This window comes from Parasteatoda tepidariorum, chromosome 2, assembly GCF_982258835.1.
Source record: "Parasteatoda tepidariorum strain Cologne lab strain chromosome 2, Ptep-v5.0, whole genome shotgun sequence".
In the NCBI taxonomy this organism is placed as follows: Eukaryota; Metazoa; Arthropoda; class Arachnida; order Araneae; family Theridiidae; genus Parasteatoda; species Parasteatoda tepidariorum.
Genome location: NC_141756.1, coordinates 104,435,020 through 104,462,204, shown reverse-complemented (window position 1 = coordinate 104,462,204; position 27,185 = coordinate 104,435,020). Strand labels below are relative to the sequence as shown.

Below are 27,185 nucleotides of genomic sequence, written 5' to 3'. Positions count from 1 at the left end.
CAAAATTATTATTATTATAAAACTTTATTATTATTACACAAATACTCAAGAGAATAATTGATTAAAACAGGGGACTAGGAATAACTTGTAAAACGCAGAAAAACTCAGAGGAAGTATAAAAAAAAATACTTTGAAATTGAGAAAAACATATATTATTTATTACATTTCACTATGCATTATTAAGCATTCATTATTGAATTTTAGAATATTAAATGAAGAATAGCAAGCCTACTTCCATATTTAGTGGTTTTACTTATTCAAATATTTAAAAAAAATTCATAAATATATTAGAAATGAGTAACAAATTCTATTTTGTAAATGTATTTTTTACTGTAACTCAACAGATTTTCAAAATTATTATTATTATAAAACTTTATTATTATTACACAAATACTCAAGAGAATAATTGATTAAAACAGGGGACTAGGAATAACTTGTAAAACGCAGAAAAACTCAGAGGAAGTATAAAAAAAAATACTTTGAAATTGAGAAAAACATATATTATTTATTACATTTCACTATGCATTATTAAGCATTCATTATTGAATTTTAGAATATTAAATGAAGAATAGCAAGCCTACTTCCATATTTAGTGGTTTTACTTATTCAAATATTTAAAAAAAATTCATAAATATATTAGAAATGAGTAACAAATTCTATTTTGTAAATATTTTTTACTGTAACTCAACAGATTTTCAAAATTATTATTATTATAAAACTTTATTATTATTACACAAATACTCAAGAGAATAATTGATTAAAACAGGGGACTAGGAATAACTTGTAAAACGCAGAAAAACTAAGAGGAAGTATAAAAAAAAATACTTTGAAATTGAGAAAAACATATATTATTTATTACATTTCACTATGCATTATTAAGCATTCATTATTGAATTTTAGAATATTAAATGAAGAATAGCAAGCCTACTTCCATATTTAGCGGTTTTACTTATTCAAATATTTAAAAAAAATTCATAAATATATTAGAAATGAGTAACAAATTCTATTTTGTAAATATTTTTTACTGTAACTCAACAGATTTTCAAAATTATTATTATTATAAAACTTTATTATTATTACACAAATACTCAAGAGAATAATTGATTAAAACAGGGGACTAGGAATAACTTGTAAAACGCAGAAAAACTCAGAGGAAGTATAAAAAAAAATACTTTGAAATTGAGAAAAACATATATTATTTATTACATTTCACTATGCATTATTAAGCATTCATTATTGAATTTTAGAATATTAAATGAAGAATAGCAAGCCTACTTCCATATTTAGTGGTTTTACTTATTCAAATATTTAAAAAAAATTCATAAATATATTAGAAATGAGTAACAAATTCTATTTTGTAAATATTTTTTACTGTAACTCAACAGATTTTCAAAATTATTATTATTATAAAACTTTATTATTATTACACAAATACTCAAGAGAATAATTGATTAAAACAGGGGACTAGGAATAACTTGTAAAACGCAGAAAAACTCAGAGGAAGTATAAAAAAAAAATACTTTGAAATTGAGAAAAACATATATTATTTATTACATTTCACTATGCATTATTAAGCATTCATTATTGAATTATAGAATATTAAATGAAGAATAGCAAGCCTACTTCCATATTTAGTGGTTTTACTTATTCAAATATTTAAAAAAAATTCATAAATATATTAGAAATGAGTAACAAATTCTATTTTGTAAATACTTTTTACTGTAACTCAACAGATTTTCAAAATTATTATTATTATAAAACTTTATTATTATTACACAAATACTCAAGAGAATAATTGATTAAAACAGGGGACTAGAAATAACTTGTAAAACGCAGAAAAACTCAGAGGAAGTATAAAAAAAAATACTTTGAAATTGAGAAAAACATATATTATTTATTACATTTCACTATGCATTATTAAGCATTCATTATTGAATTTTAGAATATTAAATGAAGAATAGCAAGCCTACTTCCATATTTAGTGGTTTTACTTATTCAAATATTTAAAAAAAATTCATAAATATATTAGAAATGAGTAACAAATTCTATTTTGTAAATGTATTTTTTACTGTAACTCAACAGATTTTCAAAATTATTATTATTATAAAACTTTATTATTATTACACAAATACTCAAGAGAATAATTGATTAAAACAGGGGACTAGGAATAACTTGTAAAACGCAGAAAAACTCAGAGGAAGTATAAAAAAAAATACTTTGAAATTGAGAAAAACATATATTATTTATTACATTTCACTATGCATTATTAAGCATTCATTATTGAATTTTAGAATATTAAATGAAGAATAGCAAGCCTACTTCCATATTTAGTGGTTTTACTTATTCAAATATTTAAAAAAAATTCATAAATATATTAGAAATGAGTAACAAATTCTATTTTGTAAATACTATTTTTTACTGTAACTCAACAGATTTTCAAAATTATTATTATTATAAAACTTTATTATTATTACACAAATACTCAAGAGAATAATTGATTAAAACAGGGGACTAGGAATAACTTGTAAAACGCAGAAAAACTCTGAGGAAGTATAAAAAAAAATACTTTGAAATTGAGAAAAACATCAGTGGAACTTGTCTAAATTGACCACCCTCGGGACCATGTCAAATGGTCACTATATAGAGGTGGTCACTTTATGAAAAATCTTTGAAAAGGACTCTTTAAATAAAACTTGTAGAAAATGGTCACCTTACTCAGATGCTCACTTTACCCAGGTGGTCACTTTTACAGGTTCCACATATTATTTATTACATTTCACTATGCATTACTAAGCATACATTATTGAAAAAAAGGTAAATAATTTAACAGATCTTTTAGAGAGTGATCTACATTATACAACTTATACATTAAGTCAGAATAAATATAAACAAAGTAACTTACAACATTAACAACTTCGAGATCTTTTCTATAAGTCCTTTCAGTCATTAACAATTCCTTAGCCAAGCAATACGCTCTGTCATTCATGACTTTCTATAAAATCAAATAGAAATTTTACACAATAGTTAAATTATAGAGAAAAATTTATGCACAGTAGAGTCTGGATAGATTTGTCTTAGTGAAATTGGTCTTAGTGAAAAAGATCACACTTGTTCCCAGATAATGACTAATGCACACACTACGTGGCTAACAATTACTCTGACTGGTTTTTATTGTTGTTCATGGTGTGTGGCCAAATTATTCAAGAAAAAATAAGCACTTTTCAAGCACTCAAAAAATATTTTTAAGCACTTTAAAAATTATCATAATTAGGCAGGGTTGGAAAATTTTTGGCAATTGACGGTTTTATTTTGTTTAAACCGTCATGTAAAAAAAAAAAAACCTTTTGGCATTGTTTTTGAAGTCAAAAATCATATAAAATGAATGGTGCTTTCATACGCTACCGACTAAGAACACGCCAAAATAGATTGGGGTTGAATTGATTGTGAAAACGTTGAATAGAACAACGCGAACTGTGTCTTTTTGCATAATTCGTAGCGAAAATCAACATGGTAAAGAAAAAATCTCATTTTGAAAAAAGGAAAATTAAGCACTTTTTAAAAACACCCAATGAAAAAAGCACCTTTAAGGGCTCTTAAAAAACGGAAATAAGCACCTTTAAGCACTTTTTTAAAATGCTACGCACCCTGTTGTTCATAGAGTAATATAACAATGCCCACCCCAGAAAACACCTGTAAAAAACAGCTACATATTCTTCTTATACTTGCTGGGAAAGGGGCTTGCTCAAGGGCAAGGTGAAAAGGGTTGTTAAACAAACTCCCACCCCATTTGTTTTTCCATTCATTCTTTTCTTTATTCATTTGCTTGGACAATCTAAACATTATGAAATAATTTTTAATCAAAAAATTAAGATTTATTGCCTGTCCCAACGAATTTTGCTTTTTTCACAAAGTCAGATTTCAACACAGAAATAAAAGTATTTCAAATTTAATTATTAATCATTTTAAAACTTCAATTCATTTTTTAATGCATATCGTTGTATAAAATTAAAAGTGGATATTCTTATTTTGTTTGAAATGTGAGTTTTCTAATTATAACAGTTTTCCATGTTTACTTCTTTTTCGATGCAAAACTTGAAGTGATTTTTTTTAAAAAATTATACAGCCTTAAGCTGATTATTTTAAGTTCCGTTTTGCAGCATGCACTACGATTGGTATTAAGACTGATCAATTTTCACCTGGGTCCAGAGGAAATTTGATGAAGTTCAACAGATATGCAACATAAAAAGCAATGAATATGTTGTTAATTATTGTTGTTATCCACATTATTAACTCCTTACTAACGGCATCGAATAAAACAGAGTAAACTTTTAATTCAGGAAAGCTTACCCTTTTACTGGATAATCAGCCAGCAGAATATGGACTGCTGCTTACATAAAAAGTTGGGGGAAAAAAGTTTTTTTTTGTTTACTTTTTTAAATGCAAAACTTTAAACGTTTTTAAAAAATAATGCTTTAAGCTGATTATTTTAAGTTTCGTTTTGTCACAGGCACTACAATTAGTATCAAGACGCATCAATTTCCACTAGGGTCCAGAGGAATTTTTGAAGTTTAACAAATATGCAACATAAAAAGCAATGAATATGTTGTTAATTACCACATTATTAATGGCATCAAATAAAACAAAGTATACTTTTATTTCAGAAAAGCTTACCCTTTTACTGGATAATCTGCCAGCAGAATATGGACTGCTGCTTACATAGAAAGTTGATGCACCAAAAACGTGTTCAGAATTCTTTGAGTTGTTAAAAGTTTCCTCATTGTTTGAATTTTTAGAAGATTCTCTGAAATAACTGTCACTTAAAACATTCTTATAATTTTTCAACTCTTGTGACAAAATGTTTTCATTGTAGGATAAATTATCACTGGAACTCAAACTAATGCCATCTTGTTCTTGATTCAGTAGAATCTGTTTTAAATTATTCATGTCTTGAGATGAAAGATCAAGGGAGTCTGTGGGAGATGATTCTAAGATGTTTAAATCGTTAGTTTTCGAATCGATTTTTAAAGCCTCAATAGAAATAGACTCAGTGTTGTTATTATCAGCCTTAACGGAATCAATGTTATTATTGTAGGCAACTGAATTCAATGCAGAATTGTCTCTGATTTCTCCCACGCTATTTCCTACAGACAATAGAAAAGGGAATTAGTAACGAAAAAACGAGCTGCAAAAAGCAAAGGTAGTAAAGCAAAGACAATAAAAAAGTATACACATAAAAACAAACTAAATAATGGAAAGAAAAACAAAATGCATTTTAAAATTCCACAAAAATAAAGGCAGTCAAAAGTATGCACATAATTCTGAAAAAAAAAGAAAAAAAAAAAAAAAAAAAAAAAAACAAGTTTAGTAAATGGGCAAAAAAGTAGCAGTAATAAAAAAAATACACATTTAATTCCCTAAAGACAAAGAAAATTGAATAACATAAAACATAAATTGCATTGCAAAATAGAAAAATAATGGCAGTAAAATAAATATATTATTAATTCTCTAAAAAGAAAATTAAATGACTTAAAAAATAACAAGCTGCGTTTTAAATAAGCAAAAAGAAAAAACAATATAAAGAGTATTATACATACAATTCTTTAATGACAGAAAAAAAAATAACAAAAAAACTAGTTTTTTTTTATATATGTAAAGGCAGTAAAGTTGGTACCAATATTCAGAGAGTTAATTTTAAAATGGTTTAAATTAGTTAATTTGTTAGTAAGCCAATATTAACGTGCTGCTTCATTTGGCTGAATCTACTGTTCATTCATATATACAAGAAATTCTAAAAAATAGCAATTAAAATGATTTAGTAAAACACAAGAATTTGAATGGAAAAACTAAGCTGAAATTGATAGTATTTTATTTTGTTTTAATTTTATAATTTTGTTTTAATTTGAAATTTTAATAAAATGAAAATTATGGGATTTTAAGGTGTTACATAAGCATTATCCAGACCCTTCTCTGCTGTTTCAGCAAACTGTCTCCCCATTCGATTTAAAAGACCCTTTAAAGATTTCTTACAAGCATGGTATTGAGCAACTAATGTGATCATAGGCTTAATTCTTTAACAGTTGTAGATAACAGTTTTGAGTTTCATTAAATAAATTGTATGAAATAGCCTCTTCCACTTCATTTATTGACTTTAATTCATAAATCTTTTAGAATTACATGCAGTATTTAAAAAATATCTTATTTCGTAAAACATAATATCAATCTAACAGTTTTTAGTACGGTACCTTTGGTATGATAGTTATAAGTTTTAAAAGTACAAAATTAAATAAAGAAATCAAAACTGATATTTTGTGATTAAGATAACCTCTTAATGGCTTGTAATAAGAAATACATTGCTAATTGATAATTATTTCTCTTTTCCATTTCATAAATTTGCTAAAGAATCACATAGAAACAAAGTTCTTTTAAATATTTTTAATCCATAAGAAATTTACTGATAATAACTATTTTAGTTTGATTTTTGGAATATCTATCACACACCAAAATCCTACCACACTTTTTTAAAGGATTCTAAAAGAATGCAGAGATTGTAAAAAAAAATTATGTGTTCTGAAAGCATGTAAAATTGCAACTAATAAATAATAGCGTTTTTTAACATTTAACCACTAAGAAAAAAATAACTTGTTTCAACCAAAAAACCCCCACTATTTTGAATCCAAAAGATAATGCAATATTGTTTTCATAATGCAATCAGAATATCACAAAAACAATGCTTGTCTACTATTATGTGATTAAGTTTAAGTAAGAATTGATTTAGAGTAAATCAACATTGTTGAAATTTTTTTAAATATTAACTGATTTAATGTCTTGAATCTAAAATTTATAGGTTAATTCCTAATTTAACCCTTTGCCTGTAGAATACATTTGAGAAAAACAAGCCAAAAATGGAATAAATTTTTTTTACTTTAATGTTGTTCATTATTTATCATGAAAATGTTAGAAATAGGTAACTGTATAAAAAAACAAAATTTAAAACGAAATAGCTACAAATCAATACTTTCACATAAATGGGAAATGTTAATGGATCACAGTAATTTTTGCTCAAATTAAAGCATAATAAATCAAATTACGCAATTTTCAAGATAAATAATAATAATTTAATACAACAAATATTATTATTTATATCAACTGTCATGTTTTCCATGACCCTCAGATTCCTTTGAATTTCCGACAAATGCCGGGAAAACTGCCGAACTTTTCGCAAGAAAACTTAAAAACAAGTATCGCAATCTATTGGGAAAATAGTAAATTACCGTCATTCGGGGCTACTTTGTGCAAATTCGAATTTGGCATTTTTCAAGTGCTGCTATTCAGTATTATGTTTATTACACGTTAAAAATGTGTGGAATTTGAAGATAGAAGTCTCTTCCATTACTACAAACATTTTTTCGAATTTTAAAATAATCTCAGAGTGTGTTTCGTTCATCCAATGCCAACAACTTTCCGAGGACGTCGGATGTCGAAAAGTGTGCGTGGAAACTTTAGCTGTGAAATGCAAAGACGTTGATAAAACAATTGTCGTAAGTGCAAAATTTTTTATTTATATATTAATAAACAATTATATCATGTTAGCGTTAAAAAAATTTGAAAATTAATAACAAATAAATGGAAAATGAAAAAAAATGCATTTTGGGGCTACTTTGTGCAAAGTTTCATTCGTTTTTTTTTCGACAGAAAAATGGTCAGGCGTTATAAAAAAATACCTGGAACGAGAGACTACCGTGATTACACTTTAGAAAAGCTGCAACAATGTTTGCAAGCAGTTGTTGGTGGTATGTCGATTGCAGAAGCTTCTCGAAAGTACAAAATTCACAGAAATACTATCTCTAATAAAATTCACAAGAAGCACGTGAAACTTCCTGGTAAACTATTATTTTTCTTCTACCAAGATTTTTCTAATGACTTAATCAAACGATTTAACACATAAAAATATATTTTATAGGACATCGGGTAATTTTGACAGAAACTGAAGAGCAAGTTCTGTCATGTTCATTCAAGGATGTTATGTTCAAATTTAACAATATTATAAATGTTAATGAATATGTAATAATTATTATTTTTAAAATTTCATCCATTTCAATGTTTAAAACTGTATATGGTTTTCTTTTGTTTAAACTCAAATGTTTTGAAATAAACATTCTTTCTAAGAAAAAAATTCTTCAAAAAAATGTTTTTTTAACGCTGAAAATTATTTTCAAACTAATATCTTTGCATATCTTGATGTTTTTGTCTTTAGAAATGTCAACAATTAACTTTTTTAACAATTTTATATCACTATTTTACTAAAAACATAATTATTTAACTGAATTCCTGAATGAACAAAGTAGCCCCATTTGGGGGCTACTTTGTGCAAGGTATGTTTTGACTTATTATTCGTAAATATTACATACAAATAATGCCAATATTGATCAAATTCACTCGTCAGAGTCCAGTTATGAATATAATATCGATAAATTTTACTAAAGTTTGAATTAACATAGTTTTTTTTACATGTCAAAGTTCAAAAACTGCGAAATCCTGCACAAAGTAGCCCCGAATGACGGTACATATTATGCATTGGAGGAACTAAATTCGGGCTTCATGGAATTGAAACACCGATGTTTCTCTTGCCCGAACTCAGGTTGGGCATTCCAAAATGAGGATCCTGCATGCGTTGGGTGGTCGCAGAATGTTGACTATTTTAAATAGTCTAAATCTCTCTCAAATCAATTCAGAATTTTAAAAAATGACTCGAATTTTAAAAAAACTTAACTTAAAATTAGACCAAAACGAAACTGAGTTCATTGAGCTGTCCGAACTGAGTTCGGGCAGCGCAATTAAGTCATCCAAATTAAGACTTTCTCCGACGGGACCATAAAAAAGAAAATATTACATAAACTCATGTAAAAATTTCATTAATTTTAAACGTAATTGGTGTGAAAATTAAGACATTTGTCTCAACAGACAGGTCTGATATGAGATGGTCTTGAATGTTGTTTTGAAGTTTGAGTATTTTTAAGTAGAAGCTCATTGTTTAAGTATTTTGAAGTTCACCTCCACACATTAGGGTGTCAGTTGAATTAGTAATGTTTATGTGCCTACACATTAGAGCAAATTGGGAGTTAATATTAGATAGGTGGGTACTTTATTTACGTCGCACTAGAGCTGCACAATCGGCTTTCGGCGACGGTCTGGGAAACAACCCTGAAGAAGATCCGAAGACATCACAATTTTGTTCTTCTGCAAGGCTCCTTCGCTTTATTAGCGCGACGAATACATGTGAAGTCGAGCACTCTAAAGGCCTGGTTTCTTAGGACAGGACGCCGTCAGCTGGAAATCAGCGCTAACCTCTGATTGGTCCATTTGTGAGTTTGATAGTATACGTCATCGAACGCTCATCTTGAACTACAATTGCCGTCCAACTCAACTGCAGTTGGATTACAACGTGACGTTAACCACAGAAGCAACGGTGAACAACATCCAACAGCACATTGAAATCAGCCAAGATTTTGATTTTGAATTTAAACATAGCTTCTTTATTAAACATAGCACTCTTCATTTAGCTCAGCTATAATGTGTTTTTTCTTGGACAAAGTCATTATTTGTTCTCTAAAACACTGGTCGACAATAACAAAATCAATACAAATTCAAAATAAATATTTGTTTACTTTATTAACGCATGCGCAATGAGAGATAATGTCTGCGTTGGACCGACTGCTTGCGCTGAGCTAACAAAAAAGTATTTTTTTGGCGTCAACTCTACGTCAACTTTCCGCTGACGCCCAGATAAGGTGCTAGTTCTAAGAAACCAGGCCTTGAGCTAACAAACCAGTATTTTGTTGGCGTCAGCGGGACGTTGACGTCCCGCTGACGCCCAGATAAGGCGCTTGTCCTAAGAAACCAGACCTTAAGGTAGATTAACGAAGATCGATATGTCGCACCCTCGGTCCCTACACAGGCTGATCGAAGTGGTCACCCAGGGCAGGGTTTTGAAACCTTTGAGACAAAGTAAAAAAAAAAAGAGACAAAAAGCTATTTGGATAACTAAATGCTGCTGTTAAGAGAAGCCCCCAAAATTGAAAAAAAAAAAAAACATATGAAGAATGAAATAATATATTCCATGATCATAAAAACATATGTATCTAGATTTTTACACCAGGGCCTAGACACACACATCACCCAAACATAGCCAAGCACAACCCCTATTTTTAGGACTATGCCTTTGAATGGCTATGGTAGAATGCCACGTAATTTAAACCCAGGTCAGACGGTGCGAACAGCATCTGAGTTAGAACCCCTCTCTCCAAATTTCCACGCTTAATGTTCGGAAACCCCTTAAATATCACTGCTATTATAACTCTGCTTCATTTCTCTAAAGTATTTAACATTCAAGGCCACAAGAAAATATTCCTAGATTCTATCAAAAAGTTACTATTTCAAATTTATTCTTAAAAAAGTGCAAAAACATACTTCGATGCATAACTTTAAGATCAGTAATTTTTTTTTTCTCCTTGCAAATCCACCCAATCAGTGTGGGTAGCTTAGTATTCACCTAGTACAGCTTAGGGCAGAGTTCGATTCATTGGACAAAATGCTGGGTATTTAATTTATCTGCACTTTCTTTGATCAAGTCTTAGTGGTTGCTTGGAATTCTTTCTAATATAATGTTCCCCTCGATTTAAGAGCTTGAAAAATCCACAAAAGGTTGAATTATTGGTGTGGAGATAGAGTGATTATTGCGATAGCATAAAGAGCGAGTGCGCCCGTATTGTTCTTGGATCATAACTAAGCATTAATCCCAGACCATCCCAAATATCTCATTTAAGTAGCGCCAGTGCGGATTTTAACAATCAAAACCAACAGGAGCCGTAGTGGCTCAGGGGATAGAGTGTTTGCCTTCCAATGCGGCGAACCGGTTTCGAATCCCAGTAGATACGAATTCCGCATCCAGCTTGCACTGACCACAGTGCTGACGTGAAATATCCTCAGTGGTAGACCCCTTGCCGTCAGGCTAACCGTAGGAGGTTCTCGAGGTCTTCCTCTCCATGTAACGCAAATGCGGTTAGCTCCATCAAAAAGTCCTCCACATAGGTGAATTTCTCCCAATACTCGATCCAGGAGTTCCCTTGTCTTCTGGATTGGGTTCAAAATTACAAGGATACGGAGTTGAACATTAGTAGTCGTAAACAAAAAAAAAAAATTCGGTTCGCTGTTCAATGAAGGTTATAAAATCAAACCCAACTTAATGCTGACATTTCAATTTAAGCTTTTTTGAACCAACCTTAAGTTTAACTTCGTTAAAAGAGAAAGATGGTCTGTTGTACTTCTTTGGAGAGGATAAATAAATAGATATTCTTAGAAATACTTTAAGTAGGAAATGTTGCATTATTCAAATTTACAGTCTTATTCAATATATTCAGTTATACCTCACTTAAATATTATATGAAACGGTAAACAAATGTTTCACAGGATGATACAAAAAAAAAAAAGCTCTTAGCATCCGACAAGTAAAACTTGCAAACTATATTAAATTATTTTAATACAATTTTACAAAAATAAAAGATTTTTTAAAAGACTAACTTGCGTTTGTTCTATTATGTCACACAACACAATATTCAATTGAAATATTAAGCTGTTTGTGTTCGTTTAAGCATGAAAATCATAAGTCTACAAAAATTTGTAAAATTCAAAGATTTCAAATTAAATCTAAAGCAATTATTTAATTTAAAGCAACTTATAAACAATTGTCACAAAATAAAATAAAGCTAAATTGTGCCCATTTTAGAAAAATTATTTTTCTAGAATGGTCACAAACAAGGAAATTACTTTCTGAGTTAAATTTTAACTTAGTAAAATCTATAATAAAATGTAATATTTAAACGAAAAAATAATTTTGCTCTTTTTTAAAATCATTATTTAAAAGAACGGTCTTCTAAATCGCTTTCAAATTTACTGTCAGGATTAGTAATAAACTAAATGGATAACATAAAATCTGCATTTCCCCCTTTAAACTATATATTTCAAACTAAGCTTTTGGAAAACAATGATGGCAAATAATGTGGTTTATTTAATAGCAATTGATGGTGATGAACATCATCAAAAATGATTGCCAAGGATGTTTGGTATTAACTTCCTTTGATTCAAACTGAAAATGTTAAAAATTATAGAGTTCGTATTACTATGAGGATTTCTTGTCGATAGATTACTTTATAAAGTAAATTAGCATAAGACATAAAACCTATGTCTATACCAGCATATAAAAGAATGATATTTTCAGAGCTGTGGTGGCTCAGGGGATAGAGTGCTTGCCTCCCAATGAGGTGACCTAGGTTTGAATCCCAGCGATAACTGGTAGACACCAATTCCGCACCCGGCTCACACCGACGACAGTCCTGATGTAAAATATCGTCAGTGGTAGACATATCATGGGATAGAGTGAACACATCCTAGAAGTCGGAAGGCCTCACCAAGGATCAATATAGTAGTCCGATGTGACGAAGTTAACTGCGCAGTAGATGAAAAATAAGAAAGATGTCATTACGTTTGGACTACTAAAGGATATTTATGGTAACCCGTGCAGAGGCCTACTCTTTTCTAGGAGGTGTTGATAGAATCCCCTTGCCGTCAGGATAACCGTGGAAGGTTCTCGTTGACTTCCTCTCCATGAAACGCAAATGCAGGTTTTTATCAAAAAGGCTTCCACGAAGGTAACATTTCTCCCAATACTTGATCCAGGAGTTCCCTTGTGTTTTGGACTGCGTTCAAATTTACAAGGACACGGGGTTGAACATTAGCAAAATTGGGTCGGCTGTTCAACGACGGTTATAAAATAAAATAAAAGGAGACGCCAGGTGGGAGGTTTGCGTGGTTTTGTGGTTAGTTCCATTAAAAAGTCCTCGATTAAGGCAAATTTCTTCCAATACTTGTCTTCTGGATTGGAGACAAATTTACAAGGCTACAGAGCTGAACATCAGTAATTGTAAAATCAAAATTAGGTTGGCTGTTCAACAACGGTTATAAAATCAAACCCAACCTTATGCTAACATTTCAATTCAAGCATTAGCTCTTAACTTCTTTAAAAGAGAAAGATGCTCTGTTGTACTTCTTTTGAGAGGATAAATACTAAAGTTAAAATTCTTGATGGTCCCAGTGCGATGGTTTATGTTTGTTTTAGTGCGATTCATGATGGTCCAACATCATTTAATGGTCACCATCATCCAACATTTTCCATTATGAGTTCATGGTTTTTCATATGCCAGTAAACTTCCATCATTCCATGATGGAAAATTCTACTTTAATACTGTGATGATTAACCATCAAGAGAAGTATGATTCTCATGACCGATGATGATCCGTGACGGTTCCAACTATACATTTCCATGACTGTTAAATGGAAATTCTTGTTAGTTCTCAGGAATATATATATATATTTTTTTTTATGTTGGCCCACCATAAATCAGTCCGAATTCCTACATTGGGATGATGGTTACTTATGTTGGTTACCATCAAAAAATATAATGGTTCACGATGGAATTATTGATGGCTACTATCAGGATTATGCTGGTCCATCAATAGAAAACCATAAAAAATTTTGACTTGGGGAGATAGATTTCCAGTTTTGATAGTCGAATGAATTTCTTATTAGTAACAACAAGCAAATGAATCTGCATTATGTTCGTAAACCCTGTCTTTGTATGATAGTTAAACAAAATACAGTAAAATGCTTGTGCAATTATACATTTGTTTTGTGTAATTATACATAAGCACAGTCCAGTAAAATTTACGTGACCACCTCCTAAAAGCAAAAATCATCACCTCTTGTAGCTTAGACCGTTGCCACACATTCACGAAGAGAATCACCGACAATCTGGAGGGTATTCATAGGTATGCGGAGTCAGGCCAATTCGTGTTATTGTGGCCAGAAGTAATTAGTTGACTGATTGAGGATTCATGGAACTCACAACCCAATGGTCCTAGAGATTTTTAATTGAGTTTTAAGTCTATGAGATCTTAAATCACTCATGAGAGAATGCAATCTGTATGACATATGCTGCAAGTAATTTCACATTGAGCTGTATAAAGAAAATACTTCATGTAGGGGTAGACATGGTCAAGAATGAAGCCTTCCGCAATTATGAATGAACACAGGGTATGCTATGAAAACATTCCTCAAATCATAATACTTTATCCTCCAGGAACAGTAAAAAGGTATTTGCTTTAAGGTATTTTATCTCATATCTGCCAACTGTCCAATGGAGTATAAAACGCCACGGAGCTCAATGGTCTTCCAGTCATAAAACTGGCAATTAAATTACAACCTTAGTTGTCATTTAGGTGTTTTACAAAGCAGCATCTGTTGTGGAGACCTGTAGGCAACATTCAATGAATAATCATTAAATTATTGTTGTTGAATTACTGTAAGGAGCCCTTTGGTCAATTTGAATCATCAGTTGATCATTGGCTGCATATATATTTGCTTGTATGGATCTCTGCTGCTTTAAGTTACCTCAGTCCCATAGTGTACCGAATTTACCACTAATTTTGTTTTAGTTCGGGCCATTTTTTTTCATCCACATTATGCTTTTACAACAGCATTACGCCAACGGTTTACAAGATTAGGTTTTTCCAAAATACTTCACGGTAGTTAATATTTTATAACCTTCGTTGAAGAGCGACCCAATTTAGGGTTTACGACTACCAATGTTCAAATCCGAAGCCTTGTAATTTTGAACCCAATCCAGAAGTATTGAGATAAACTTGCCTTCGTAGAGGACTTTTTGATGGAACTAATCTGAATTGGCATTAATTACATGGAGAGGAAAACTACGAAAACTTGCTACGGCTAGCCTGATGACAAGAGGACTCTAGCCCATGATCCATCTACCACTGAGGATATTTTATGGTCAGCACTGTGGTCGGTGGAAGCCAGGTGCGGAATTCGAATCGACCAGCCAGCCATCGCTGGGATTCGAGCCCGTTTCACCACATTAGAAGGAGCCATCTATCCCCTGAGACATCACGGTTCCCTAAAAGTTTATACTCATGTTTTGGGGACATTACGGCATTGCTCTGGGTATTGCTATGTTTTAAGCTTCCCTCCGAGAGCCTTTATATAACCTCTACCGCTAGGGCTGCTACTCATCTTTACTAATTGGTTATTTTAAATTGCTGTTATAAGTAGATGATAGTGGTCATAATATAACCTCTATCATGGACGATAAGTTCAAAAATCACTGAATTCCTCAAGCTCTAGACCTTTTTACATATTTGTAGAGGAATAGTGGATGAACTAGTTTATAACATTAAATATGTTAAAATCATGTGATAACTTACACTTTTTGATTAAAAAAATTAAGTTCAGAAGAGGTTTAACGGATTAGTAACAAAACTTACTCTATACAATAAAAATTGCAATCAGTGTAGCTTTGACAATTCTCTTAGTTTATTATGTTCCTAAAATCCTTGTAAGTTAAAGATTGATTGCAATTTTTTATGTCATAAGGTAATCTAAGTATTCTTTTTTGTTGTTAATTTGTTATTAGTCTCTTTTTTTAAATCTTGTGACTAATTTTCTATTAACAAGGGTGATTAAATATGCGAAATTAGTTTACCTACATGCGGCTGGTCAAATAGATTAAAAAATTTTCTTCGTCTAACTTATTTAGAGAAACTTTATAACCGAACTTTTAGATGAATTGATTGTACTTTTGGTTTTTTTCAACTTTAATCTGACCATCTTATGCATTTGCTTTGACTAAAATTCCTCATATGAAACTGCTTTACAAATAAAATATTAGTTGTTTTTTTAATCAATGTGGCTAATCACATAGGCCAAAAATTATTATTTTTCGTCCAACTTTTTTAGAGAAACCATTATTATGCTAAAAATATGAAAAATTTCAGGGAACTTTTATCTATACAATATGTGTGTGAATATAAAATAAGGAAATAATAATAATAAAAAATAATAATGAAAAATTAATAATTAATGAAAATTTTATTATTAATTATTAAAAATTATTATAATTATAAAAAATAATTATTAAATTATTAATAAAATAATTAATTAAAAAATATTAAACATAATACGAAAAATAATAAGAATAAATCAAATAAGCAAAACTAAAAATATTAAAATGGAAAAAGCAAAGATGAAAAAGAAATATGTCAGAAGAGATAAAATATGCAGAAAATAATAATTAATCATGAAATTGTATGCATGTAAGAATAGAATTAGAAAGGAGAGATAGAGAGAGAGATTCCAATAAAGTTTTAATGACATTTTAAAATGACAAAATGATAAATATATTTTCACCATTCATGTGTAGAATTTTTATAAATTCAACTTCAACAATTACATATTCTATTATTTTAACAACAATAAAAAACTAAAGAAATATATACATATACATGGTCTTTACACTTAATTATTTCTCCGGATAACTGTAAAAAATATTTATGTTCATATTTATTGCCTTTATCATTAAACACAGAATCATTGTATTCATATATATATATATATATATATATATATATATATATATATATATATATATATATATATATATAACATTAAGTATATAACCTATTTATCATGCAATTGCTATTAACAATAAATGAAGAAAGATTTACAATAAAGTAAAATAGAAAAACAAAATACACACTGGGCATTAATGACAGTAATCACTCCCATGCAGTTTGAAAGATTAACTGAACATTAATTACTCTTTACTTTAAAAAATGTCAGGGGATTTTCATCTATAAAATATGTGTGTGAATATATAACAAGGAAAAAATAATAATTAATGAAAAATTTATTATTAATTATCATAAATCATTAATTATTAAAAATTATTATTAATAAAATAATTAAAGAAAAAATAATAAATATAATATAAAAAATAATAAATATAATACGATAATTTTTTTTCAAAGTTAGTAATTTCTTACTGGAATTTTTGTTCTTCTTTTAAGTACAGCCGGACTAATTCATTGTGAGCCCTGATTTATCCAGACTGGATTCCCCAATTAATCCCTAGGGTATAAAGAGGAAATTTCTAAAATCTGTTGGTTTAATGTTAAAAAACTAAAAACTTTACACTCTTTCCTTAATGAGGATTTACTTGGATTAAACGAAAATTATTTTACTAATATTATTAGAAAAAGTTTCTATGAAATCTTTTCTTCTTTTTGAAAGGCAAGGTCCTCTAAAAGAATCTTTTGGCTGAACTGCAGCCTCTTAAAATTTTAAATAAAATTCATTAGCATATGAACAGATTAATATTAGACAGGTAATTAAATAATTTGAAAATAATCATAATAAACGGCTTCAGGAACCGCGGAACTGGGAGCACTATTTTAATACAAAAAACATGACTTTTCAACTGAGCTTTTGAATATTAGCAGTTAGCAAATTGAATTAAAAAAAATAAATAGAAGTTAAAAATGCCTATTAATCAATAGTTACAAAAGAATAATAAGAAATGATTAAAAGGTAAAAGGCAATAAATAAATGATTAGTAAATTATAAGAATAATATCAGTCAAAACCCTAATTAAAAATAATAAGAAAAAAAATTAAAGGCTAATAAGGCAAAAAATATAGAAGTAAACTATAAGGATAATATCAAACAAAACTCTTAATTACGGAATAATAAGAAAAAAATTCAAAGATAGAAGGCAATAAATAAATTATATATCAGATAAAACCACAATTAAAAAATAATATAAAGGAAAAATAAAAGTTAAAAGGTAATAAATACTAAGGAAATAAGTATAATAGTTTTAATTATATAGTAAGAAACAGTTTAAATTTTAATTGTATGTAGTTAGTTAATAAATTATACTAAATTATAAAAAATATTAAGTAAATTATAATAAATTATAAGCAATAGTAAAAAAATTATAAGTAATAATAAATTATAATTTTGAGAAGTAAATTACAATAATAAATTTTTTAGAATAATAAATAAAAGTGAAAGTTCAATATATTAATGAAATCAAGTAACATAAATATTTATTTGCAGTTTTTATTATCCTTCCTACGGTTTGACCTGATTCCTCCAATAAAATTAAAAACACCTTAAATTACAATGTCTATTTTGTCTGTTATACTAATCGTTCACACAAAGGGATAATTTTCCTTTCCTCTTTTTATTTAAATAAACCGAAAATTTCCCCAGTGCCGTATGAAATTTCGCCTGAACCTTGTTTGCACAATCAGAAATATTTTACCCTTGTCCAACCTTCTTCGGTAGAGAATTAATAAGATTTTTTTTTATAATTAATTAATAAGTTTTTTTGTTGCTTAAATACACTGATGAAAACAATTAAAGGGAGGAACGTTATATTTTTTAAAAAAATAATAAGTAACGCTTATAGGAAAATAAGGAATCAGATGATAGTTAAGGTCTTTGTTGACACTTCTGCCACGCAGTGGTCCGTGACGACATAAGGTAGTGGTGATGTGATCGCATTTGTGTAGAGGTACCTCATTTGCTTGCTGAAGCTTGTAGCATAAGAACGTTTTGAAACGTACATCGTACTCTAACATAGTTGAAAATGACAACTATTGTTCAGGTGGTCTGCGCAAACATCATGACAGATGGGAATACGACCTTTATGTGTTTGATAGAGGCACTCCGACACGTCAGTGGTATATCTGCCCCCCCCCATGTGAGACTTTACAGCCGATCATATGGAAGAAATTTCATCTTTATGCACGATAATGCCCGTCCACACACAGCTCATTTGGTGAAGGAATACATCAGATTGGAGAATATTTAATGATTGGAGTGGCCTGCAATGTCCCCTGATCTTCAAAGACGAAACACAATGATCATCGCAGGAGAATGAATTGGTGCAAGAGTGGGTGCAGTTACCAATGTGTTGTGTAGTTGCTAGAGGCGATCATACACCTTTTTAACTTGTTTTTCTCTGTGTTTAACTGTTGTGCTGGGCAAGTGACCAGTTTCCTCATGTTTGTACAGGCTGTGTCCATTTTCGTTTTCCCATGTATTGGTCCAAAATCGTATATTTTCCCCAGGTTTAGTTTTACTTGCTTGGTTAGTTTGTTGGTTAGTTAGTTTAGTGTCTGCTTGGTAGTCACAGTATGTTAATATATATCCTAATACATATTTTTTACTTCATTTTTTTTCAAGGATTCTTAAAAGGTATATAAAGAGTGGTCACTACAGAACACCTTGCCTTTTTTTAAAAAAAATAAAATAAAAATGCGAGCATTGCTATAACTGTGAATTAAAGTTGTATGCTAAATACTATTCGATGAATTATGAGGGAACAGTTAATTGGATAATTTTAGACAAAGAGCGTTTCTTTAAACGGCACATATAAATGTATAAAATACATGATTTCATTCAAAGAATGACTATGCTAAGCTACATTGTTCACTATTAGTTATATAGGATGTAGTTTTTAGAAGAATTGTTAAAAACATAACAGAAATCATAAACATTAATAATAGCAATGCAGAAAGCATGCAAGTTTTAAAAACGTAGATAATTTAGTTTTAAAAAAAAATTGAAAACTATGCTGAAAGAGTAACTAAAACAGTTGAAATCTAAGTAAATAGTATTCATTATTAAATTTGTTAATAATCAAAAAGAAGATTTTTTTTCATGATTTCAAGATGACTAAGTAAAACTAAAATAAAACATTATTTTGACAAACATTTGATCTTCGGAAGCTGCATGGGTTAGTTAATATATTTCAAAACTAAAACAAATTTACTTAATATTTTACTCAAAATAGATTAAATTTTACACATATAGTAATAAGCAGTTACCCTAAGACTTTTTCACTGTCCCAAGTTATAAAATAAAGACTTAATTATTATTACTTGTTATCAATTGTATAATTCTGTGAATAAAACAGTAGTCACAAGTTCAAATATAAACTTTTTGCTTTGCTTAAAAAAAGGGGAAAAATGTCTGGTTAAAAAAAGCAGTGATTTGAAAATAAAATTTTTAACATTGATTAAAGCTATTCTTTTCTAATAATTAATCAAGATAAATCTGAATATGTTGGCAAACCTAATATGAGGATAATTCCAAATGCAAGGTCTCTCTTTCTTTTTCCTTTTAGAAATACAAAAAAACACTTAGTTTCTATCGTAGTTTGTCTATTTTTAAATAATAATTTCTATAACAACTTGTCTACTTTCATCTACTATTGGTTCTATAATACAGACGTGAATTTTAAAACCGGAAAAGAGGGATGTTAATACAAGAGAAAAACATCTACGCACTAATTTTAAAAAAAGCATTTAGCTAAAAGATGATTCAGCTCTTTAACGAGAAAATAGATGAGAAGAAGACACATCAGGGAGCTGGTATGACATGATAAAACAAAAAATATCACATCTATTAAAAAATATTTTTTTTTAATAAAAAATAAACAAAATAGGAAACCTTACTTATGGAACTGATCTCTTACTATTTCTTATTAATTGTTATTTTAACCAATAATTCAACAAAATTCAGAAATGCATTAAAATTGTCATTGGCAGTGATGTGCATTTTCTTAAGAGGACATTACCGTGACATTTTATAATAAGAGTCACAGACTTTGCTACGTATTAGAAGAAAATAGCTCTTGGTATAACTTCTTAATGAGGCTACCAACATGTAGATTTACAGTAAAAAAGTGGATTTCACAACAACATGTTTTCATGTATAAAGGTATAATATTTGTTCTTTCGGCTGCACCGACAATACATTCTTTCGTTATCTTTTACTCGAGGTGGACCATAATTAACCCATTATTGCCCATGGTTCCTTTTTAGGGACTGTTTTAAAAATGAAGTAATAAATTCACAAAAAATATTTTTTGAAAGAAAAAAATTCTTAAGTTTTCCCTATTTTATTTTATCAATAGAAACTATGGGGGCTATCCATAAATGATGTAATGCTTGGAGGGAAGGGAGGAAGTAACAAGAAGCTCCCTCCCCTACATTTACATATGGATGGTTGACCTTGTAAAGCTACCGATAGATGGCGCTAGGGGTTAAAATTCGTCGCAAGACTTCCGGGTTACTACTTTCAAAAGATTTTTACTCCTAAACTTGGAAATACGCACCATTCAATATTATTATACTTTTAGTGTTTAGAATATAACATGTCCATTCAATCTAACTTTCAACAAAACAAACAGCAAATAAATTCGCAAGCTTGCTATGATGCTACCCAAAAAGTAACCAACGGTGCTATTTTACACAAATATAGCCAAATAAGGAATAACATGGCTAAACTTATACCTTTTTTTTTTAAAGCTGTGATATTAATTTTGTTAAATTTGTTTTAGCCTCACGATTTGTTCGATTTTATGAATGACAGAAAACTCCTATGAATTGTGAAATTACGCGTAAATTTAAACACAAATAACTATAATAAAACTTGCTAGAATATTAAGCCTGTTGAGGGATACACAGGAAGTTTTCTAAATTTCTTGCGGTTTTAAGAAGCTCGTTATTGTTTACATTCAGTCAATCATCCATACATTCAATACTCTACATTTAGGTTAAAATAGTTTTAAAAAAAATTTTGAAATATAATCTATGACTTACATAGCTGCCAACATGGATAGGAAAAAATTCCAGTCAGGGTTCCCACTCTTTCAACAGAGCAAAAATTAAGTACTTTTAAGGGCTTTTTTAGAAGAAATTAAGGACTTTTTTGAAAAATTAAGAATTTTAAAAAATTTAAAGAATTTAAAAAAAAAACTTATATTTTCCAGTTATGATTAACATTAACTTATGTTTTGTTGCAGAACTGCTAACTTATGTTTATACAATACAGTTAATATAGCGTGACATGAGACATAGGGATATAGGAGGGTGTTGAAGTGTGGCACTTTGTGACAGAAGGGAGAAGAGAATCAAAATATTGAAAAACTGTCATCATTTACAGATGGTCCCTCATGTCAAGCATTCGATTTAATATTTAACCTTTTTCATTTTCAAGTAAGATTTCTTCAAACTTTTGCCCAAATGAAAAGCAATAAATAAGTTATTAACCGACTATTTTAAATTCAGCAAATATTTTAGTAAATGCAATTGATAGGATGTTTTTTCCCCCTTCAAATCTTATATAATTTTAAATATTTATTGTTTTTTTTTTATTTACATTTTGTATTCCACCTCAAAATTTTAAGAATTTTCAAAAATTTTATAATTTTTTTTTTTTTAAATAGGATTTTTTTTTCAAAAAAATAATAATTTATTTTAGGACATTTGTTATTACACAAAATGTAAATGAAAGTTGCATTTTGGGCATTAATGGGTTACATTACTATAGAAAATAAGTCATTATACAATATCATGAAAGAAAGAAAAAAAGAACAGGTGATGAAATGGAAAATAAGGACATCCATAATGAAGTTATTCAGATAGAATCATATTCAAACTACATATTCAGAGTTGCCACAGAAAAATAATGAACAAAATAGTTGCTTTTAGTAGCCTAAAGCATGAAAATAGTTGCTTAAATAAGAACAAAATTTTTCAATGATATGACTAAAATTTTATTAAATGACTTAATTGTCATATACCCTGATCCATTTAGCCAAGTTGGTTGCAAATATGATAAATTTTATACAAACGTTAGTGTTCTAGCAATAAATTTTTATATCAAAAAAATTAGTATATTTACAAAAAATTAAATATTTTAATTACTAGAATTCCTTAAAAAAAAAAAACTTTTTCTAAAATTTTTTCCCTTTTATCAATAATTGATATAGCAAATATATATGTGTTACATATATGTATACAATATATATATTTGCTAAATCAATTATATCTATACATACAGATATTGTGAAAAGTGATTACTCAAATTCGAAATTCACACATTCTACTATCGTATCAAAATTGGGATTTTTAAAAATCATGCAAAATTTCGTAGCAATAACCTTTGAAAAGGCGATCGAGAAACAAAACAGACTTCCAAAGGAATCTGTGCAAATTGAAAGCATTAAAAAGCGATGACTCAAATTTGCAATTAAACGTTTTTTATTTCTTAAGAAAAAAAAACATTCGTTACGTTCAGGGTTTTCAACCCAATTTATGTTTTAAAAAAAACATCATTGGAGTACAGAAAAGTCTCCCAATAGTCTCTTGTTCCTAAAAATAGTTGCAAATAGTCACATTTTAGTCGCCTATGGCAACCCTGCATACTAAGAAGCTAAAGAGAAATTTAGACATCAGAATGACGTTTATGAAGGAAAAGTAACCAGTTGGAAAATAAATAGGCATAGAAAAGATTTTTCATAATAATTTTAGAACGTACAACACTCATCTTGTGATCATTCATTCGCTGTCATTGAAAAAGAAAGTTACAGACAACACTATAGTTTGTCTGTGGTAAGAACTCCCCTGCTACAAAGTCTGAAGCTGTCTCCTGCGATGAAAACAATAATAGCGCATTTCAGGGAAGGTAGCTTCTCTCCACTCTAGGTCTAACACAAAGAAAAAGATTCCCTTTCTCTCGCCGATCCAAGGCAAAAACTGATCTAAACAATGACCCCACATCCCTACTTGGAATATTTATACCTCATTACCATTGCCACGGGTCCAGACGAATGGCTAGGGTAGTTCTTATTTTAGACAAACTATAAAATACCTAATTTTTTAGTTGGTAAAGAATAACAATTTCTATGATGAAACATTTGCAGAATAAGTGAAAATGAAATCACGTTTTCAAATGTAAAATTTGGTGAAATGTGTGAAGTACGTAAGAGCTATCTAGGGAAGGGACAGGTAATATTAGGAAACGTAAGGGAAGGTTTAAATTTAAGAACTATCTAGGGTAAGAATAGGTAGATTTAGGAGCAATAGATCAAGAATCTATGGAGGAGCAATAGATCAAATTAGGAAAAAGCTATGCTAAAGATAAATAATAGTGAAAAACTAATTAGGATACGATAAAGTTAGGAACCAGCTAGATAGGGATAGGTAAAATTTGGAACTATCAAGGCAGAAAAGTAATACTATTAGAAAATAAATTATTATTGTACCTAAAAGTCAGCAGAAAGTTTTACAAAATAGAATGATATGGCAGATATTTGCACAGCAATTTTTAAAAAAAGAAAGGCATAGTTTAGAAGAATATACACAAAGAACTTATGTCTAGACCAGTGGCTTTCAACTAGATTCAATTTAGTGACCATTGAGTATAATTCTCCTGAGTTATAGCTAGATCTTAATGGAAAAAAATTACCATCCACTGTTTAAAAAATATATATATATGATTTTTTGGGGAACAATTTTGATATGTTCATAATTCATGTCAATAAAAAAATAAATATTAGTGCATATAGAAAAAAAATTATATTTTGCACAAAATCTAATTTAAAAAGGATATTCTAATAAAAAAAATATGCACAATAGAATGGAGACACTTTATACGTTTTCACTCTGAAGTTTATGAAATTTGTGAGCAAGTTAGTTGTCGATACAAAGAAATTGAGAAGTTTTAGTTTTAAATACTTTTAGCTTAAAAGAAAATTCCATCCGTTCACGTTTTCGGCTTCAGAAGTAAATAGTAATAATTAAAAAAAAAAAAAAAACATAGACTATTCAACCTTCATGTGGAGATTTACTCTATTCTATTCTGTGGTGCCATTCAAAATTCTTATTTTATTTCTTTATGAAAATTTTCACATACTACTTGTAGTCAAATGCAAGAATAATTTAATTTTTAAAAAAAAATATTAGTTTCAACATTATGTTTATAATTACCCAATAAAAGATAGAATATATTGTTTGAAAAGAAATTAATTATTGGGAAAAAAATAACTAATGGTTAACTAGAAACATTAAAGTAATGAAGCGTTAATAAATATAAAAGATATTCTTAAAAATCCAGCTATTTGAAACTTTTTTTTATAAACAGTTAAATAATTCAGTTCTTTTAAGATATAACAAAGAAAAAAAATTATTTTTCAAAAATAATTTGATTGGATAAAAGGAATTGGTACTTCGGAAGTTGGGTGATTAATGTAGATCTTTTTTTTATTCTTTTACTTTTTGTCAAAATTTTGCCCTATCTTTGATGTTAAATTCTGAGAGAAAAAATAATATTGCCAATTTTAAAAAAATTAAAAAAAACTTTAAAAAAAATAAGTTAGAAAAAATATCTTGGTTTATTGAACTATCATCAATAATAAATAAAAAAACAACTGTTGAGGATTACAGATTTAATAATATATTTAAAAAAAAATTGACTGCAAATTAAAAAAATATATAAATACAAATTTTAGAGAAAAAATATTTATTTATTTATTATTGGTGATAATTCAATAAACCAACAGTTGAGGACCACTGATCTAGAACATAAGACAAGTCAGTGCTAACATCTCATTTTTTTCAACGTTAAAATCCCTCTTACATCTTTTTACGCATAACACATATAAAATACTAGTAAAGCTTTAACCATCATCATATTTAATCAAAAGTCATTTCTTATTTAAAAATCTGCCATAAAAATTTTTATATATTTTTACAACGTAATTCCTTGAAATAATATAGGTTCAAACAAATTGCTGGAAGTTATAGTTATTTTTAAATATTATGAAACATTGAGGCACACTTAAAAAAATTAAGGTAGCTCTTACAACATATAAATTAAAGAAACGTTTCCAGGATGGCTTCAAGCATTCAGAAAAAAGAAAAAATATTCTCTACTTTTTTTCAATTTGATTTTATCAAATTACCAAATTTTTGTAACTAACAGCATAAATTTTATTAATTTTGCAGTTATGCTGCATGTATATATATTACAAAATACTTATACTCATTTATAAGAGTTGAAAAAAAATTTTTTTTAAGATAAACTATTACAAGATCCAATTTTTTTTAGACAAAATATTTGGCTTTTACGTGCCTCAAGCTTAAATTAATTCGTTTTCCTGACTTTTGGGGTATTTTAATTAAATTCCCTGACAATTCCTCAATTTTTCCAGATTGATAACATTTTCTAACTTTTCTCTGGCGATCCTGATTTCTTGGGCAACAGTGAGTGCAACAACCATAACCTAGAATGTGTGTTTTATTTTTGTTAATAAGTGAACTTCTGCAACTCGCAGCATTCAGCCCTGGGTTAATGAAAGTCCACAATATTAAATCCAACAACATGATGATAATTTTAAAATTGCGGTAAGCAGTGCGTAACTAGTACCATTACTTCCCAGACAAGCTGGTTCACATTAATCTGACGATGGACGGGCCACTAATGGATAGAATCATGTTCCTTCACAACAGCTCAGAGCATGAATCACTGTGCCTGCCATCAGGGATCTATTTTGCTATAATTATTTTGAAAAGAAAGATTTTTCTAAAAGCAAATAATTCTAGAAACATTTAACTACACTTATCAGGGGACTGTCCATGACAAATTTACTACCGTTTAGCGGTACCTTCACAAATTCAACTTCAGGAAAAATGGCAGTTTCACAAAATGCTTTTAAAAAAGCAAGTTCTAAGGTTCTCTCCCCGCCTCTTAAAATTTTGTTTTTGTATCCCTGTACGAAACGATAAATCCCTGGTTAATTATGCATACATGAATAGGTAACACGTGCTTGGTCAGATAGTGCAGTATGGTAGCCTAAGTGGTCGCTTACGCCATATTATAGCAAGCTTTTTTTGTTGAGGTTTTTTTATTTTTTAAATTAAATGAGGCGCTCCCTATGTAAACTTTACAGGAAGTGGAGATTCGAACATTGTTCTAAATTTATTCTAACAGACCTTTATTTTTTTATGAAACACTTTTTTCTCTGCGATACTTTATTCTATATGACCCCGAGGGAAATGTTCTGATAATGAAAACAACTTTTAGTGCAAATACTGGTAAATTCATGATTTTTTTTTAAAAATTCAAGTTGAAATTTAACAATGGACAATGATTTTTAAATTTAGATACAATTTTAAGCCCAAAATTTTACAATAGCAAAATTATTTTTGAATATATGGCGAAAAATATATATAAATTTTTGATTTTTTAATATAGTTTTTAATTTTCACAAATTATGTCTCAATTTTCACAAAATAGGCACCTCTCATAAGAACCTAAACAAACTCCTATAGGAAGAGAATTAACATAGCTTATTTCAACAAATTTATAAAAAGTAACGACTGTACGCAGTAGTATTAAAAGCCAGAGGGAATGGATAATTTTCT

The 27,185-nt window shown here is 29.0% G+C and overlaps 1 protein-coding gene across 8 annotated transcripts in view; it reads right to left on the bottom strand.

The window, feature by feature from the left end:
• The window catches only part of LOC107442943 (FERM, ARHGEF and pleckstrin domain-containing protein 1), a 99,398-nt gene that overhangs the window by 33,387 nt on the left and 38,826 nt on the right, over nucleotides 1-27,185 (bottom strand). For all 8 annotated transcript variants that reach the window (XM_087157935.1, XM_087157940.1, XM_087157941.1 and 5 more), the window contains 2 exons: nucleotides 4,672-5,141; nucleotides 2,903-2,992 (listed from right to left, as the gene is read on the bottom strand). In XM_087157935.1, coding sequence (XP_087014061.1) covers nucleotides 2,903-2,992; nucleotides 4,672-5,141 — 560 coding nt within the window. The remainder of the gene's footprint in view (nucleotides 1-2,902; nucleotides 2,993-4,671; nucleotides 5,142-27,185) is intronic.